The sequence below is a fragment of the Scomber scombrus genome, chromosome 12 (genome assembly GCF_963691925.1).
Source record: "Scomber scombrus chromosome 12, fScoSco1.1, whole genome shotgun sequence".
In the NCBI taxonomy this organism is placed as follows: domain Eukaryota; kingdom Metazoa; phylum Chordata; class Actinopteri; order Scombriformes; family Scombridae; genus Scomber; species Scomber scombrus.
Window position 1 is genome coordinate 5,925,740 of NC_084981.1, and position 16,339 is coordinate 5,942,078.

The 16,339-nt window shown below is 42.3% G+C and overlaps 1 protein-coding gene across 2 annotated transcripts in view; it reads right to left on the reverse strand.

The window, feature by feature from the left end:
• Positions 1-12,077, reverse strand: part of rhoq (ras homolog family member Q) — an 87,184-nt gene extending 75,107 nt beyond the window's left edge. For both annotated transcript variants that reach the window (XR_009927030.1, XM_062430839.1), the window contains exons 1-3: positions 11,497-12,077; positions 11,054-11,112; positions 1,507-1,671 (exon numbers count right to left, since the gene is read on the reverse strand). Coding sequence is in view for 1 of the 2 variants with exons in the window: in XM_062430839.1 (XP_062286823.1) it covers positions 1,507-1,671; positions 11,054-11,112; positions 11,497-11,638 (366 nt within the window). In the remaining variant the exon portion in view is untranslated. The remainder of the gene's footprint in view (positions 1-1,506; positions 1,672-11,053; positions 11,113-11,496) is intronic.
• Positions 12,078-16,339: the final 4,262 nt, after the last annotated feature.

A 16,339-nucleotide genomic window follows, 5' to 3' on the forward strand; every position in this document is an offset into this window, starting at 1 on the left:
TTGAAAAAAGTGGTTTATTGGTGGTGGGAACATGATCTGACCTTAATCTACAAGTTTCAGCTGAATGGCTCCAGTTGTCAGGTGAGCTTTGGGTTGCGAGCAGCTGGACAATTAATCAAAGTCTGACTTGGACAAACAACTAAATATATTGCCTTCTTGATATTTTGGCACATAAGAGCTTCTTCAGGACTTTTCTTCCTCTTTCTCTCTTCACCCTTCTCTTCCTCTGTTTACATTCTCACATCTAACCAATGAAGGGAGTGAAAATTGTCATGTGGCATTATGGTTCACCTTAACCGCACCAAGATGAAACAAGAGGAATAACTTTATCAACTCATCCATTGACCAGAACTAACAAACTATTCCTATTTCCCCATCTTTCAGTTTACCATTTTGGTTTTCAAGCCACAACTTTTTTGTTTCGGTTTAGTCTCTCTGCAACCACAACCTCATACTCTATCATCACAGCATCTCACAATGAATGCAAATGTTGCAGAGTGTCTGTAACATGTGTGAATATGAAACCCGATTCTAACACATTTACCATATGAACTTTATAAGGTCATAATAATTCCGAGTTGTGTTTACAGCTTGTTCAACCGCACACAAACACGTAGGAAACAAACGTAGCTAATGCTTATAATCCATAATAGTTCAACATAGTTCAACAATCAAATGAAGAAAAGTTTTCATGTAAGTTTCTTCAAATTGTGATTCACTTCATTAATGATTAGTAATGTAACCAAACAAATGCGTAAATTAATTTAAAAAAGTTAACCTAGTCTCACAGGTAGAGTTTGTGATCTATTACAGACATGAATGCTAACATTAAAGGCGGTGATGGTGTGATAAGCGCCACCAGGTGGTCGGAAGTGGCATGACAGTGACTGCTGGTGATGCCTGGCAGATTTTTAGGACTGCATCGCAGGTGCGGGAAGGTTTGGAGGAGCCATTCCATCCTTGTTTACTGTCCCCTGGGCCTGTTTTACATTTCTGTTAGTGCTGGCGCTTAGATGTGACAGTTCTGGCTTCCTCCCAGCTCATAATGTACTTTACTCTTGACATTAACTGAGATTGCCAAATACACGTTCCTTCGTGCGAGTGTGTCTCCTCACACTCATCTTTAGGTTCTTTTTTTTGTGTTTAAATTTCTTAGCCGTAGACACTTTTTTACAAGCAACTGGTGCAGTCTGACTTTGAATCTGAAGTGTTATTTTGTTTATGGCCTGTATGAGATAATGAGAATGTGAGAATCTTGTTATCTGAGCCTCAGCATTATTACTCTGCAATCACTCTTGTTTATTCATTTTGCGACACTCCAAGAAACTGACAATTATACATTTTTAATTATGTATCTGAAACCAATCTCTCTATCTCTCCCCTACTCCTCTTGCATTGTTATGCTATCATATATCATAATCATTATATCAGTGGTATAAAATGATCTTCAAATGACAATAATATCGTCCAACAAAAGTAGTTATCGTGACGGGCCTAAGGACTCACCTGGGTGCCAATAAGCAGGTAGGGGACACTGGGTGCATACTCTTGCAACTCAGGCACCCATTCTTCACGCACATTCTGGAAACTGGCAGGGTTAACCACCGAGAAGCAGATGAGGAAGACATCGGTCATCGGGTAGGACAACGGCCTCAGACGGTCATAGTCCTCCTGGGGAGAAGGATGGTGAGACAGTGACAGTTAACATTCTGGGTCAGAGGAGGATGAGGGGGAGAAAGGAGCCAATGACCAGACATGATTCACATTTGAGAAATGATTATTCATGAATTATTAAAGCGTATAAAAAATGCCCTCCAAACACAGACAGGTTTTCACCCTTTATTAGAGCCATGAAAGTTAGAAAAGAGGTTTGCAAACTCATTCTGTGCTTATCCAGAGGTTTCTTTTATTGTCAAGCTGCTTGGCTGATTTATACAAATGACGAGCAAATTTATGACAAGAACGATACTCATAAAAAATGTCGACCGGATTTGAGTTATGAAGCGAAAAGAATGTGCAAGAAGATGACCTTCACTTGAGACTCTCCCTTTCGCCCTCCCTTTTCCGACTGAGACAATTAGGGATTGTTTTTCATTCGCAGTCCTTCAATGCGAGCTGAGCACAAGGCATCGCCACAAGACACTGAAAAACCAGACACGCTGCCATCTCCGACATTTGTGTGGTGTAAATGCCTAATTCACACACGCAAGACCGTCCTTTGTCCGCCACATCAAGACCTCCTTTGTCCTCGCCAAAGATAAACCCTTCTGACAGAGTGTCCGACTCGCACACATATGAATATTCACGACCCGATCTCACTTCTTCTTCTTCTGATGATCTCTGAGCGATGCCCTCACACATCAGGGGGTTTGGCTTTCGACAGCTAGTTGGAAGACGCTGGGAATCAATGGGGATCTCCGATAATTAGATATGACTCAACCAGACCAACTCGGACCAAGTGAATCAATCTTACTCTGTTGTCTGGGAAATTTATCGTCAACATCCCTTAAAATCAAAGCAAATTGGATACAAGGTCCCACTGTTGCCAGAGATGGTTGCAATGGGACGAGTGAGCTCTGGCTTTGACAGTCTTTTATTCTGATGCCATCAGCAAGTCCTGCTCTCTGCCAAACACACACACACACACATTGCACAGTCCAATACGATCAAACTGTTACAACCCCAGAGACGAGTCTTTCTCACACAAATGGATTGAGGGGGAAAATGGGAATGCAAATGAGCTGAATGTCAGGAGATTCACCTCTCTGCAATAGATCGTCCAGGCAAGGGTGTCGTTCCTTTTTTACTGACTGAGTAATGAGTTTAAGATATACTAGCTTTATATTAGCTGGGAGTAGATAATAAAAACAACTCACGCCTGGGCTCGTATTGTAGATGACTCAGTGGAGTGGGTCTAGTGGACATAATTTAAAAATGTATGAGTTGTTCATCCTCTTACTTCCAAATGAGTGCAGTATTTTAACAGACCTGGTTCATAGAGGACTGAGAGGCTGCTAGAGGGTTGGGGATTGTCATGTTGGATGATGTACCGTTTTTTTAAAGTTAGACGGCTTTCCTGTGACAGTTTATCTGACACAATCTGAACTTCCTGATGTGATAAATCCATTATGAGTGCCAACCATCTGTCCTTAACGCAAGCTGACAGAAATGATAAAGATGATTTCTAAACACAGCTGAAGCGAGGCGAGCTGAAGCATCAACCTGAAGACCTCAAACATGAGCCAAATGATCTGATGCTGAATCTGCCAACTGTCATCAAATACTGTTGAGTTGCATTAGGGGAAAAGTAGGATCCAGTGCTTTAGAAACTTGACCCGTAGTAGGAACTAAAAGTCAGGATATCTCAGCCTCCTAATGTTTCTCTTAAAAGTCCCACAACTTTATGGAAATACAATACTAAATCGCTTGAGTACCTCTTTAATATCTGTGGGCGTATAGGTCATTGTGGGAAATGCTGCAAAGCAATGAGGAGAACTGCTTTATGGCGGTACTGGACTTTTACATGGTTCTTGCCATGGATGTATAAGAACTTGAAAGAGTGTTGGAAGGGCCAAAAGAGCCACTTCCCTCTGTAAATAAATAATCTGGATAAATATATACTGCGCAAGCTCTATGAGGCCCAGCGCCCATAAAGAATGTGCACCAGAGTCCTCTGCCGGCCAATGGGCCACAGAGTTAGTCCTCTACTAACTTGAATGAAGCTGAATACAGATAGCGACGCGTTAACAAGAACAAAGCAGCCAGAACAAAGCACTGAATCGGATGAATGAAACGTTATTTTCTGATTATTTCACAGCGATTACGTTCTAAAGAACAAATGAACACACCCATACCTCTACACAGAACCCATGCAGCATTGCCAGATTTGGTGTGAATGCAGCTGAAGCACACACTGTATGTGTTTTATGTGTTTCAGTCAAACAGACCCAGAGACCTGTTGTCATTATACATCCATGACACAGACAGAGAGCAGAGAAGAGACACGGAGACAATGATGTAACCTGGTTGCTATGCTATGAATCCTGATCTCACACCCTGTGCGCTGCTATTGGCTGGAGGCTACACACCCATTGCTGAAAGGTTGACACCCAGAAGCATCCCAAACACAGCAGAAAATACAGGCTGAGGGCATTATCTCTACAGATACACCGCCACACACTTCTAGCAGGTCATAAGCTATGTATATAGAGATTACTTTTTTATGAGACTATACATTGGTTGTTTTTACAAAAATCCTGCATAGTATACCTTTAACAAGTGAGGTAACTGTTTAAACCATTATCTGTTAACTACATTGACAATTGGGTGTGATGTCTTATGATCTGTCTCAGCTGTCTCTCAGCTCAACAGGTGATTAACTGATTGATCACATCACATGTTCGTTTTGAGGTATTTACATTTTAGAAAAAGCAGAGCTAAACAGCCCAGTGACAATCCTTGCAAACAGGAGCAGAAACTTTGTAAAATGTCAACAGGAATTTATCCATTTTGCCCACCCCTCCATAAAATAACATACTCTATCACAGTATGTAATTCCCTATTGTGATATCAACATATAATATATAGTATAATATATTCCCTGTACAGAAATGTCTGTTTTGGTCCATCAAGCAAATTGAACGCCTGAAAAATGAAGGTACTTCATCACACTGATGCAACTATCACTATGAATCTAATACCGCCATAAAGCAGTCCTGAGCAGTGATTTGCAACATTGCCCACAATAGCCTAATACAACCAGACGTATTAAAGGGATAGCTACCTCAGTATAAAGCTTTAACAGCTGACAAAATTATATTATCTAATGGTACACAATATGAAGTCGTATTGCTTTATGCTGCTCATTGAACCCATTTTGAGAAGCATGCATCAACACATACTGATTTTCCTTTCTGCATACATTATGTGCTCTCCTCTGTCCCCACATACACTGCATATCTGTCACATGGGATCAACTACAGTGGTGTTTATGTGTCTTTGAGTGCTCGTGACCTTTGCTTGCAAAAAGTGAATCCTCATATTCCCCCCTGAGATCCCCACACATAAAGGAACACAGTGTAAGCCACTCAGCAGTTTACTGTAAACAGGCCCGGAGCTTCTCTGAGACACCATCCCTGCCTCTCAGCACAGCTTCCTCAACACAACCCCTAACACATTACCAAACACAGTATGCCTGCTAGAGCCGCTCACAGTGTGTGTATATAGTGTGGCAGAGACACAGGCGCATACTCCTACATAGCTTCGATAGTCCTGCACAGAAATGTTTACACTCAGGCTGGATGAAAGGATGAAAGTTTCCACCTGAAGTATGTCGCATACTTTTATTAGAACGGTTCGCGAGTGCATCGCTGCTAGATTGCGTAACAGTCTTTCCGAGGTAACCGGGAGTGTACAGTAAATATGATCAGTGGAAAGGGGAGAAAGAATGATAGAGGGGGAAAAAAGGAAATGAGGGAAATGAGTATGTGTGTGTGTGTGCGCGTCTCCCCATACATGTCCATACAGTTCCATCACTGCAAAGCTTGGCGTACTAATTCGGCCACTGTGTAAGCATCACAGTGTGCTGTTGACTCAGTGACATATGAGTGCTATGATATCAGTGAGTCATTCCCTCCTCCAACGCCGCCTTTCCCCCACTCTCCAACCACCACCACCATGTTCTCTCTCTTCTATCTTTCTCCTTTTCTACTCTTATCGCCTCCTCGGGGCTCTAAAAACTGGCTATGTCAATAGAGTCAGAGCTGCTCTTACATGGCCGCCGGGTGGGGAACGCAAGCCCAGACGAACAGAGTACCGTCTCTGATCTCCAAATCTGCACATTTTGCGAAAAAAGCTATTCCATTTTTTAAGTGGCCCTTTAATGGTGATTAATGATAGCTCCGGCGCTGACGCACTCATGTCTGTTCATGTCTGTATGGGGAGAACATCCGACAGTTTAATGTCACCTTTAATGCCAGTGGCAGCGTATACTGAGAACGGTGCAACATAAATTAAGACATTTTATGACTCATTAGGAGCAGATATCAAACCAGAAAAACCGCCTCCGATCTGTTTTTTTCCTCACCATTTGTTTAGCTGCTAGAGATGATCCAGATTTCAAAAGAGTGTAGTGCTGAAATGACTGACGGTAATTTAAGGGAAATCCCAACAATTTTAAACATGAATGTTTCCTAATCACATATAGTACTAGTGTGAAAACAGTTATATAATGTCCTCCTGTGCCTCTGGAGGAGGTTTTTCCAAGTCTGATGATGTCATCAGGGTTTATGTCAGCTTCAGCTCGAGGACTAAGGATCTTTAAAGGAAAAGGCTAACTATATATGTGTATCCAAAATCTGTGGGTCAGTGACAAAAAAGGGTTGGCAAAATAACAATTCAAAAATATCTTTAAAAATAGTTTTAAAAGCATCATCAGGTTTGTTCAAATTTACATTTTGTATTTTTGTTGGTTGTGTCATTTGAAATGACATTTGCACCATTTCTTTTACCTAATGTAAGACTGAATGCTCCTGAAAATGTCAAATAGTGTAACCACAAAATTTGAATGTAAATGATCCCTGATTGACATGATTCCCCAGATTAAATGTAATATTTACAACAATTGTTTTCCATTACCTTTATTTAATATAAAAAGTTATAATGTAAGATCATTGTTAGTTGTTTGGTTCAAAGTTTTTATGGTTACACCGCTTAGACATTTTTGCCATAATCCTCCAATATATTCTCTCAAAATGGATTAAAAGCAGAAATGTGATGCTGGGTCCACAAAAAAAGAATGTGTGCAAGTTATTCATATGTTTATTTTTCAAATGTTAACCCCTTTAAATCTGACAAAACCATATGGACACAAAAAAACTATTTCTTTATGTTTCAGTAACTTGAAAACTGAAGCTGAAAACTACAGTACCCAGCTGTTACTGGGCTTTCGAAAAATGTAAAAATGCAACATATGCCATACATTGTAACAGATATGTGTATGACTCCAAAGTATGAACTCAAGCTGAAAATGGGATCTGAACCATGTCTGGTATTTCTGTGTGTCTGTGTGTGTGAGCAGCTGAGTGGTGACAGGCTCCCAGCTGGGTAAAACCATTTCCAGTCTCCCCCCTCCAACACTCACCCCCATACCCACCTGCCGCCCTGCTGGGACAGTCTCAGGGTCACTGGGCCACATTGGGCTGCTGAGTCAAAAAAGACTCACCAGACTATACCAAGCAGTGAAGGGTGAGCGAGATGGGGGCGGGAGTGTGGGGGAGTGAGGGGTGAGGTGAAGTGGTAAAAAGGGGTTACAGGATGCGCAGTTGAGTGTGAGGGTATCTGAAGGGTTGAGCAAATGAGGAACAGTCCGACAACAAAGTGGGGGTTAATAGGGCAGTGGGACAGTGGGAATCCCGCTGGGGGTCCCATCTCCCAAGTTCCTCCCTCAAGCGTTTCCATGGGTACCACAGCACTTAGCATCCACTTCCTGTTTCCTCCAGCTCCTCCACAGGCTGTGATGCTAGGGTTTTTTTCTTGAGTCCAGCAGCAGCAGCAGCAGCAGCAGCAGCAGCAGCAGCAGCAGCAGCAGCAGCAGCAGCAGTAGAAGAATGAATGAATAAGTAAAGACTTTCCCCTCTGTTCCCTCGTCGCATTCAGCAAAACAGACTTTGCAGACCTTCCATATGGAATAATTCAATAGGCAGCGCCTCGGGGAGCGACGTGGCAGCGTGTGCAGACAACAGAAGGCGGGGAAGCGGTATCAACTGCAGACAAAGTGCAGAGGCGCTCAGCTCAATGCCGAGCTGTGATTATGTGGCCCTGACTCGTAACGCCGACGTGACAGCGTGGAGTCGTATCCGATGAGGGCACGGCGGCGGCGTGTGTCTGTAAGGCTGCTGATACCCTTGTAGAAAAAGCAAAGCATTGTGGGAGCTCAAACCATACCAGGATATATAAATATTACAGTGGAGCTCGACGACAATCGAACATGTGTAGCGCAGGCCGGAGGTGGAGATAGCGAAGGGTCGAGTTATGAGTAGACGGACGGAGAATGAAAGAGAAAAAGGAAAATGAAACCAAGACGGCTGAATTTAAACACTTTCTGAGAGCAATACCACCCCCCTCTCTCACTCTATTCACCCCCCCCCCCCCCCCCCCTCTTTCTCTCCATCTGTCTCTCTCTCTTTCTCTCTTCCTCTTTCGGTCTTCCTCTCACTCTCTTTCTCTCTTCGCCCCCCCCCCTCCTCTTTCTCTCTTTGGGGCGTAAGTCTTTGATCAGATGCTGAAGCTATAAACATTACCAGCTGGCCTTGCGCTCCACATAAAGAGGTCAGCCGAGTCGGGGGTGGAGGGGCCGCATTTTGAAAGCGCAGTAACTCTACTCTCGGCGGCCCGGCGGCACCCGCGGCCGACATCTGGGAGAACTTCTCCATTTCAGAGACACTCTGAATCAGCTAAAAACAAACCCTCCTCTGACACACATCCAATCAAACACGCCAGAATAGACAATAAGGTTGTGTTCCTCTTTTTACTACCGAGTAGTAGCACTTCTACCATCTGTTTCTCGGGAAATATATATATATATATAACCCAAACAGCCACAGGTAGCTGTTTGGGTAGGAAGGAGGAGGGAGGGCGGCTGTGATTTGCTATTCATACTCAGACTCCTGCATTTAGCATTCATGAATGAGCAGAACAGAGAGATGGCTGAATATTCCACAGCTGACCTTTCTTGAGTTTAGTTTTTTTTTTTTTTGTCTTTTCGATGAACGGATCAAATGTCAGATTGTGACTCGTTCTGACTTCACGCGGTTAAATCGGGCCCCGAGGAAAGTGTTAACTATTCAACATTTGACGCGTGTTCATTTTTAGGTTGCCGGAAGGACAGGAGGTTAAAGGTAACGGGGCAGAAAATGACTGCATCACTTTTGACAAGTCATGCAGGGAGTCCAAACTTAAAGGTGCACCATGGGGTTTTCGTGCTAGCTTGCTTCTCTTCCTTGTTACATATTTTTGCATGTATCACACCCTCCATGTCCTTGTGTGGGTGCTTACTACAAACAAAATAGGGGCCTGCTTGTAAAAACATTGCTCTAGAAGTGCTCCCATAGTCAATGCCATATACCTGCAATGTCACTGGTTCCCTACTGGTCTGGCAAGGGACCTTTATTGCATGTCATATCCCTTTCTCTTTCCCTCATGTTTCCTGTTAGCCCCTCGGCCCAACAAAGGCAAAAAAGACCAAAAAATAATATTTAAAGAAAAAAAACAGTTCCTCTATAGCACTCCTAGTGGTTAAAAAGTTCACAGGATACCTTTAATCTTCTTGCTTTTAAAAACAAAAGACTCTCTTAATCGGTTAATCATTTGGTCTATACAATGTCAGAAATCTTTAAAAGCCTAGAAGCGGAAGCAAACTTTCATTATCTCTTTTACATTGTTGATTAATTAACTGTTCAGTTCAATGAATACCTAATATTTCACACAGGGTTTTCCATAAGCATCAACTGTCTGCCGGACATTAAAAAAACTTTTCCCAGCTGAGTACTTTGTTATTTTTTTCATAGGGAGTTGCTTCTCGCCCTATTGATGTATGGTGTCTTTCATCCAGTCGTGCAGAGTTTACATCATGAAAGCGAAGGCTAAACTGTCACTCACTGCCTGTTTGTGTCATGCTTGTCAGTCACAAGAGGACCAGGCAGGACAGGTAATGAGGCCACGAGTTAAGTCCAAATGGTTTCTGTTTCTTTACAGCAAACATAATAGACTTATGGATTTTTATTGTGAGCTGCTTTTCACGCCGATTTATTGACACAGAGTACTGTTTTTCTCATTGATTCTATATTGCTTTAATGTCAGTCAGGCTACTGAAAGGTATAATATGAAACTTTACAGGGTTCAAAATTAACTTTTTTGTCAGTGGCCAAATGGCTTGTGAATGTTCAAATTTTACCACCAACTCCATAGATTACCATTGTTTTTTTGGGCTAATGAGTGATATACCATCCACTTGCATATTTTACCGGCACAGAGCCACTTTGGAGCCCTGCTTAGAGTATTATACTGTCTAAAAAATGACTGGACCTACATGTATTATATAGCTTGTTTGGTTTGGTTGTTTCTAGCAATGCTCAAACCTAGAGAAATCCGTCATTTTAATCAAGGTAATGGTCTGTTTGCTTGCGCATGCTTGGCCCACCAGGTCATAAAAAGGTATTAAGCCAGAGAGCTTAATATAGAGAGAGAGAGAGAGAGAGAGAGAGAGAGAGAGAGAGAGAGAGAGAGAGAGAGAGAGAGAGAGAGTGAGAGAGAGAGAGAGAGAGAGAGAGAGAGAGAGAGAGAAAACTCATCCTTGAAAATGTGTGACAGACTACACAACTTCATTTCATGAGTAGACCAGCTGGCTACTATTTGCACTAGAACACTCTGCATACAGACTAAATAGTTATCATTTTAATAGCAAAACTTTAGTCAATGAAAGTGGATCCACTGCTAACAAATGATACAGGGCCTTTCCCATCCCCTGTACTGTCACCCTCAATGAGCTTGTGTCTGTCGCCTCTGTCTGTGTGTGTGTGTGTACACTGGCTCTTCTGCTGAGTGGAAACATTATTGTGTGTGTGAGTGTGTGTGTGTAGGCCATCACATTTTCAGCCGAGTTTTAACTCTTGCCCACTGAATGGCACATTGTAAAGAAAAAGCCCAGGCATTAGGCAGCCCTATTAACAAACCTGTGACATCACTACTGGACATAGAAAAGCCCTGTTCTCCACATAATAGAACTATTGAAACCCCCCTCACTACCATCACTGTCCATGGCACACCAGACCCTGGCAGTAAACCCATGTGCAAAAAACCATCACCTGTTGCAGCTTAGTGTCTGGCCCGAATATGAAGCCTGTGGGCGTGTTGGAGGCACCATCGAATAGTTATTGGTCCCAGGAGCACATGGAGAGACCGAGATAGAGAGTGTGTGTGTATGCATGTGTGTGTGTGTGTGTGCGTATGTCCTTGACATGCTTGGCACCGGGCCAGAGTAAAAAATAAACTGTACCTGACCAGCTGTGTCGTACAGTCCCAGCAAGTACTGCTTTCCACCGACGTTGACACTCACTGCAAGGAAATGACAAAGAGCAGTTGAGAGGAGGAAGGAGAGAGGGTGAGGTTGGGGAGGGGGGGGGGGGGAGCATAAAAAGAGAAGGAGGGAGGGAGGACAGGAGGGAGGGAGGGGGGGGGGGGATCAGGGTCCCCAACCCCTCTCTGCTATGAAGAAGGCAAACAAGTGGTTTTGATTATAGCAACAGATGCAAGCCAGTAGAGTGAGAGAAAGAGTGGCAGAGGAAACAGGGGATTGAACTCAGGCGTTATTCTACACATGATCTCGCCTCTTATTAGATGTTATTGTTAAAAACACAACACAGGAACACTTCAACACTTCATGCTGTTAATATTATTAGACTCATGACAGACAGAATTTTGGAAGAATTGTGTTCCTACCTGCATAATGATCAAAGACTGTGGGGACATACTCCTCAGGAAAGGCGTCATTGGCATAGCTCATCAGAAGACACGTTTTGCCCACTGCACCGTCTCCAACCACGACGCATTTTAACATGATGGTACCGGTTCCGTTAGCCATGATCCCGACCTTACCATCATCATCACCGGCCCGACGCCCTGTTTTCCCGACCTCCTCCTCTTCCTCCAACTACTGCTGCTGCTGCTGCTGGGCGGTGGTGGTGATCCCTGCACGGCGGGCATCACCAGCGTCGGAGGCGGACTGCGCGGCTCACCGAGTCGGACTGGAACTGCATCTTTTCCCCCCCTCCTTCTCCCCACACTACCACCACCGGTTACGGTACTCCCAAATTTGGCCGTGAAGGAGTTTCCTTTCCACGGGCTGACAAAATTAACAGGGCACCCCACCTAAGGGAGGTCTTACTGCGGTTTCCCTAAGCACAAGAGACAACCTTCTTCTCTCCGAGAACTTCCACCGTCGCTGCTCTCGTACTGCAGCCCGGTCAGTAGCGTCTGCTCCCCGGTGTGACCCACGCCTGTGCGCTCGCTCCCTGGCGCACTGTGCTGCTGGTGGACAAGGTGGGTGCGCTTGCTGGAGAGGCGGAGCTTAGGTTTGAAAGCAAGGGGCTCTGGATAAAGTGCACTCCGCCTGCTGGGGGGGTTGTGTGTGGACCAAGGACTTTTCAAATAGAAAAAATATATATTAGGGTGATTAATATTATAACATTATACAAACACAGGAATTCTGTTCAAAATATGAGCAGAACATTATTATCTGATATAAATATTAACCAACATTCTGAAAGATCATAAGCTTGCCATTGAGCATGACTACCACACACACCATAGGACTCTATGGGACTATTACACTGATACTGGTCCAAAACCCAACACCCTGTGGATACATTAACATTATGGAACATTATCAGGGTGTCTTATTAAAAAAATATGTCCAAACATGAACCCAATACTTTGTCCCATTCAAAACCCCTTCATTTTACATTGTCCTATTCATAACTTTTAATGTCCAGTGCTGTGCAATATTGGTATTTCATATATAATACCAATTTCAATTCAACAGTGCGATTTATATATAATATACATATATGTTTTCTTCACTTTATGTGCAATAACAATATCATCTCTGGTATATTACCACTCAATACCGGTATCACTGTTGTGCTGTAAATAATGTCTCAATTATCATTATTATTATCTTTTATTATATACTGTACTATTATTGTTATTGTTTTTTCATACTTATTTATTGTTCTTTATTCTTTCTTATTGATGCTCTTCTATTTTTATTGTCCACTTGCTGCTGTAATACTGCAAATTTCCCCATTGTGGGACTAATAAAGCAATATCTTATCTTATCTTATCTTATAGAATCCAGCATAACATGCCCTATACTCCACCCATCTGTTTACCATATTGAAATGTTGTAACTTGAAATGGACTCTTAAGTCATATAGGTACACATGACGTCGTGCTTTGAGGAAATGAATAGGTGATCCTTCCTCAGTGTGCAACTGTATCTGTGTGTACGTGTTCCTCCGTGTGTGTTAAGGATGGATGGGGTATGTGAGATGGGAGCAAGGTGCTGCAGATGGAGACGCCACAGGAGGAGGTATGTGTTTGTGAAAGAAGGAGGGGAGGAAATACAGAGATTTGACCTCGGCGGTGCAGTCGGCCAGGTGTGGGCTGTCTCCTTGAATTAGTGCGCTCGTAACCATCTTCATAAAGCACGTCTCTCTCTGCAAATAGAAAAGAATGAGCGTACATGCATATTATTTTCTTGTCTCGGCTTCTCTGTCTGCTCTCTAGGCCAAATGTTCCTCAAGTGAAGGGGAACTCCAGGGGCCATAAGACAGCTACGGGGGATCCAAAAGTCAGACAGCAAATGATTACATTTTGCAAGAGTAAAAAATTTCAATCACACTTCTGCTTCTTTATAAACATCTGCTACTTGATGTTCAACTGTGGGAGTCCCCAAACTTATTGTTCCTTTTAGCATCAGTTATAATCTAAACGCTTGAAAAACTGATACTCACTCACTTCTCATTTCTTTTAAAGATATACAGTATATCTTACATATCACACATCATTTTGGTTTGTTTGGACTAGAAATGTGGTCATAAATAGCTGTCATTGGCACTTGTTATAATGATTTTAATGCATTTTCCGATCCTGAATCAGTCACTGTGTTTATGCACTTATCTGTCGGCCGGATCAACAAGATATTGTGTGTCAATGACAACTTGTATCATGTAACACATTTCTCTGAAACACCAGCTACAAGAAAGTCAGTTCATAGGAATCACAGGAGACGGGAACTGGAGTTCTTCACATTACAGTCAGCAATAAAAACATGAGAAGTAAAATATCAGGAAAGCTATAGGGTAAAGAAAAGGAAGTAGCTGAGAAATTCAGAGTAATTAAGACACATACAGTATATATTTCTTAAAATAGCAGTGTCATGTGTAATTTCAGTTTAGTCACAATACTTACATGTTAGTTCTCTTTTTCACCTTTTCCTTCTCTTTCTGGCTTGAAACTCATCTCCTACAGTGTCCTATTACTGCTATAGGCTGATCTCTTGGTTGATGGTCCCTAGACGGCTGGGCGCTGTCCAATCAGCTGTAGGGGGCGGGGCCGAGGATTCTCCTGCTATCATCACATTTGACAGCTGCTGCAGCAGCTCACATGACCAAACAACAATTACCTCATACATGTAGTACTCCCACTGAAGGTGTTGCATTGGAGACACAAGCTCCCTGTGGTGGGCTGGGCAGGCCAGCAACAGGGGGGGTTGGAGGGAGGTGGGGGGTCTTGCTTCTGAAATGATAAAACTCAGCATCCTGGGATCTAAAGAGGATGATGTACAGACTCCTAACATCAGTCACTGTGATATCACTCCAGCTTTCCCATAGCTACTAGTGTATCGTTAAATAAGAAAGGTGAGCTATTACCTGCAGGCAGTTCTCATCACATAAACCACCACTGATTTATGAGCAGCTATATCTTTACTTCCATTTTATCTGCTTATCCTGCTCACTCTGACCTATATGATGAGTTTCTATACATTTTTAACCACTGATACCACATGCCACGTCCATCTCTAATCTTATCTACACTACGCTGTGTGATGAGATGTCTCGCAAGTCTACTTAATCATAAAGTCTATCGAGATTTGAAAGTAATATATTAATTCCACAGGGATATTAATAGGAGGAGTCTTTAAAATGAGAAGACGTACAGATTTTGTCATCTGATGTGATCATGTCATCATAAAAAATGCAGCTAGGACTTGAATATTTCAGTTAGTACGACATAGAGCTTGACCAACCAGACACTGAGCCTGTGTGTGTTTTTTCCAAACAGAATGGAGAAACTCTTTCACACAAAATTAAAGCAGGTTAGATTAAGAGCGTTTGCATTTGGTATTTTCTTAATTTTTGCCTTCATGGACTGTGTGTTTGTTTTAATCTCTCTGTGGGTGATCATGACATTATTGCACTTACTGATATTTTACTGTACTGACATGTTATATTCTTTAAAAAGGATTATTATCCATTAGCAAGAACCACACAATATGTCATTTGAAGGTTTAATGGGAATTCAGGAAGTATTGAATGTAGAGGACATGTGATGGGTTGTGGGTGAAGATGGAAGGAAGATGTCATCTGTTAGGCTGATCTTGGAGGATGTACAGAAAACCGGATGGAGGGAGACTCTGTGTGGGGGTCCTGTCTCAAGCATGTTTCCACCTGAACTGATTACTGGCCTTCAGACAGTACCTAGAATAAGGTAGGAAGAGGGCAAGATGAAGGAACAAGAAAAGGGAAGGAAGGTGGAGAATCTGAGACAATCAGGGATAGATGGGTTGACCAGGCCCTGACAGTGTGGTTGAGGTGTGGCTCTGCTCCTGAACCTAAATAAACTAGTTAACTTCATTTGTAGTGAAATAAATTTGGCTCTTTTCAGTGAGTCAGATCAAGAGCCGCCTCTTTCTGCTCCCAAACAGCTCCTTATTTAGTCCCATTTAGTGTTTTTTTAGAATTCAGCCAAGTTGAGCAATGTTTTGACTTGGTATGTGTGCACATTTATCACTGAAATTATTCAATATAATTATACTAAACCTCATCATTTCTAGAATACCATAATTTCACATAATGTTTGGTCTAAAAAAAACCTTAAATAATGTAAAAAACATCAAACACTATTGTTCATGCATAGATATGTTCAACTATCCAAATCCGAAATCATTCCAAACAAATCACACTCAAAGCAGAACATAGTGTGTCATATTACAAATAAAAAATAAATTACAATGTGCACAAACAGCATCCAACAGGTTTAGCCCTGGAGTGTCAGGCCAGTGTTACTAATGCTATGTGAAATGGGAAAATCAAAGAGAAAACAGCCCCTTGCCTGCTTTTAACATGATGGTATGATCTCTATCTCTACCTGCTGTCACACATGATTGGCCGCATGCACATACACATACACATACACATACACATTCATTTAAAAAAGAAAGAAAGAAGGAACTAAGATGGGAGCCATAGCCGACACATCACTACTCTGTCAATGTTAGTTAGTAACTTAAATCTTGTACAGACATTCGTGGTCCCCAGAGAATGAACCCTATTGACTTTATTGGTACACTGCCTTTCATATATAGCATTAACTGTGTATCAAAGTTTTTGGTTAAATGTCCCAACAACTATCAGATAGATTATTTGCGATGAAATATAATACAGATATTCATGGTGCCAAAAGGATGAATCTTAATGACCACTGTGACTTTCTGACTTTT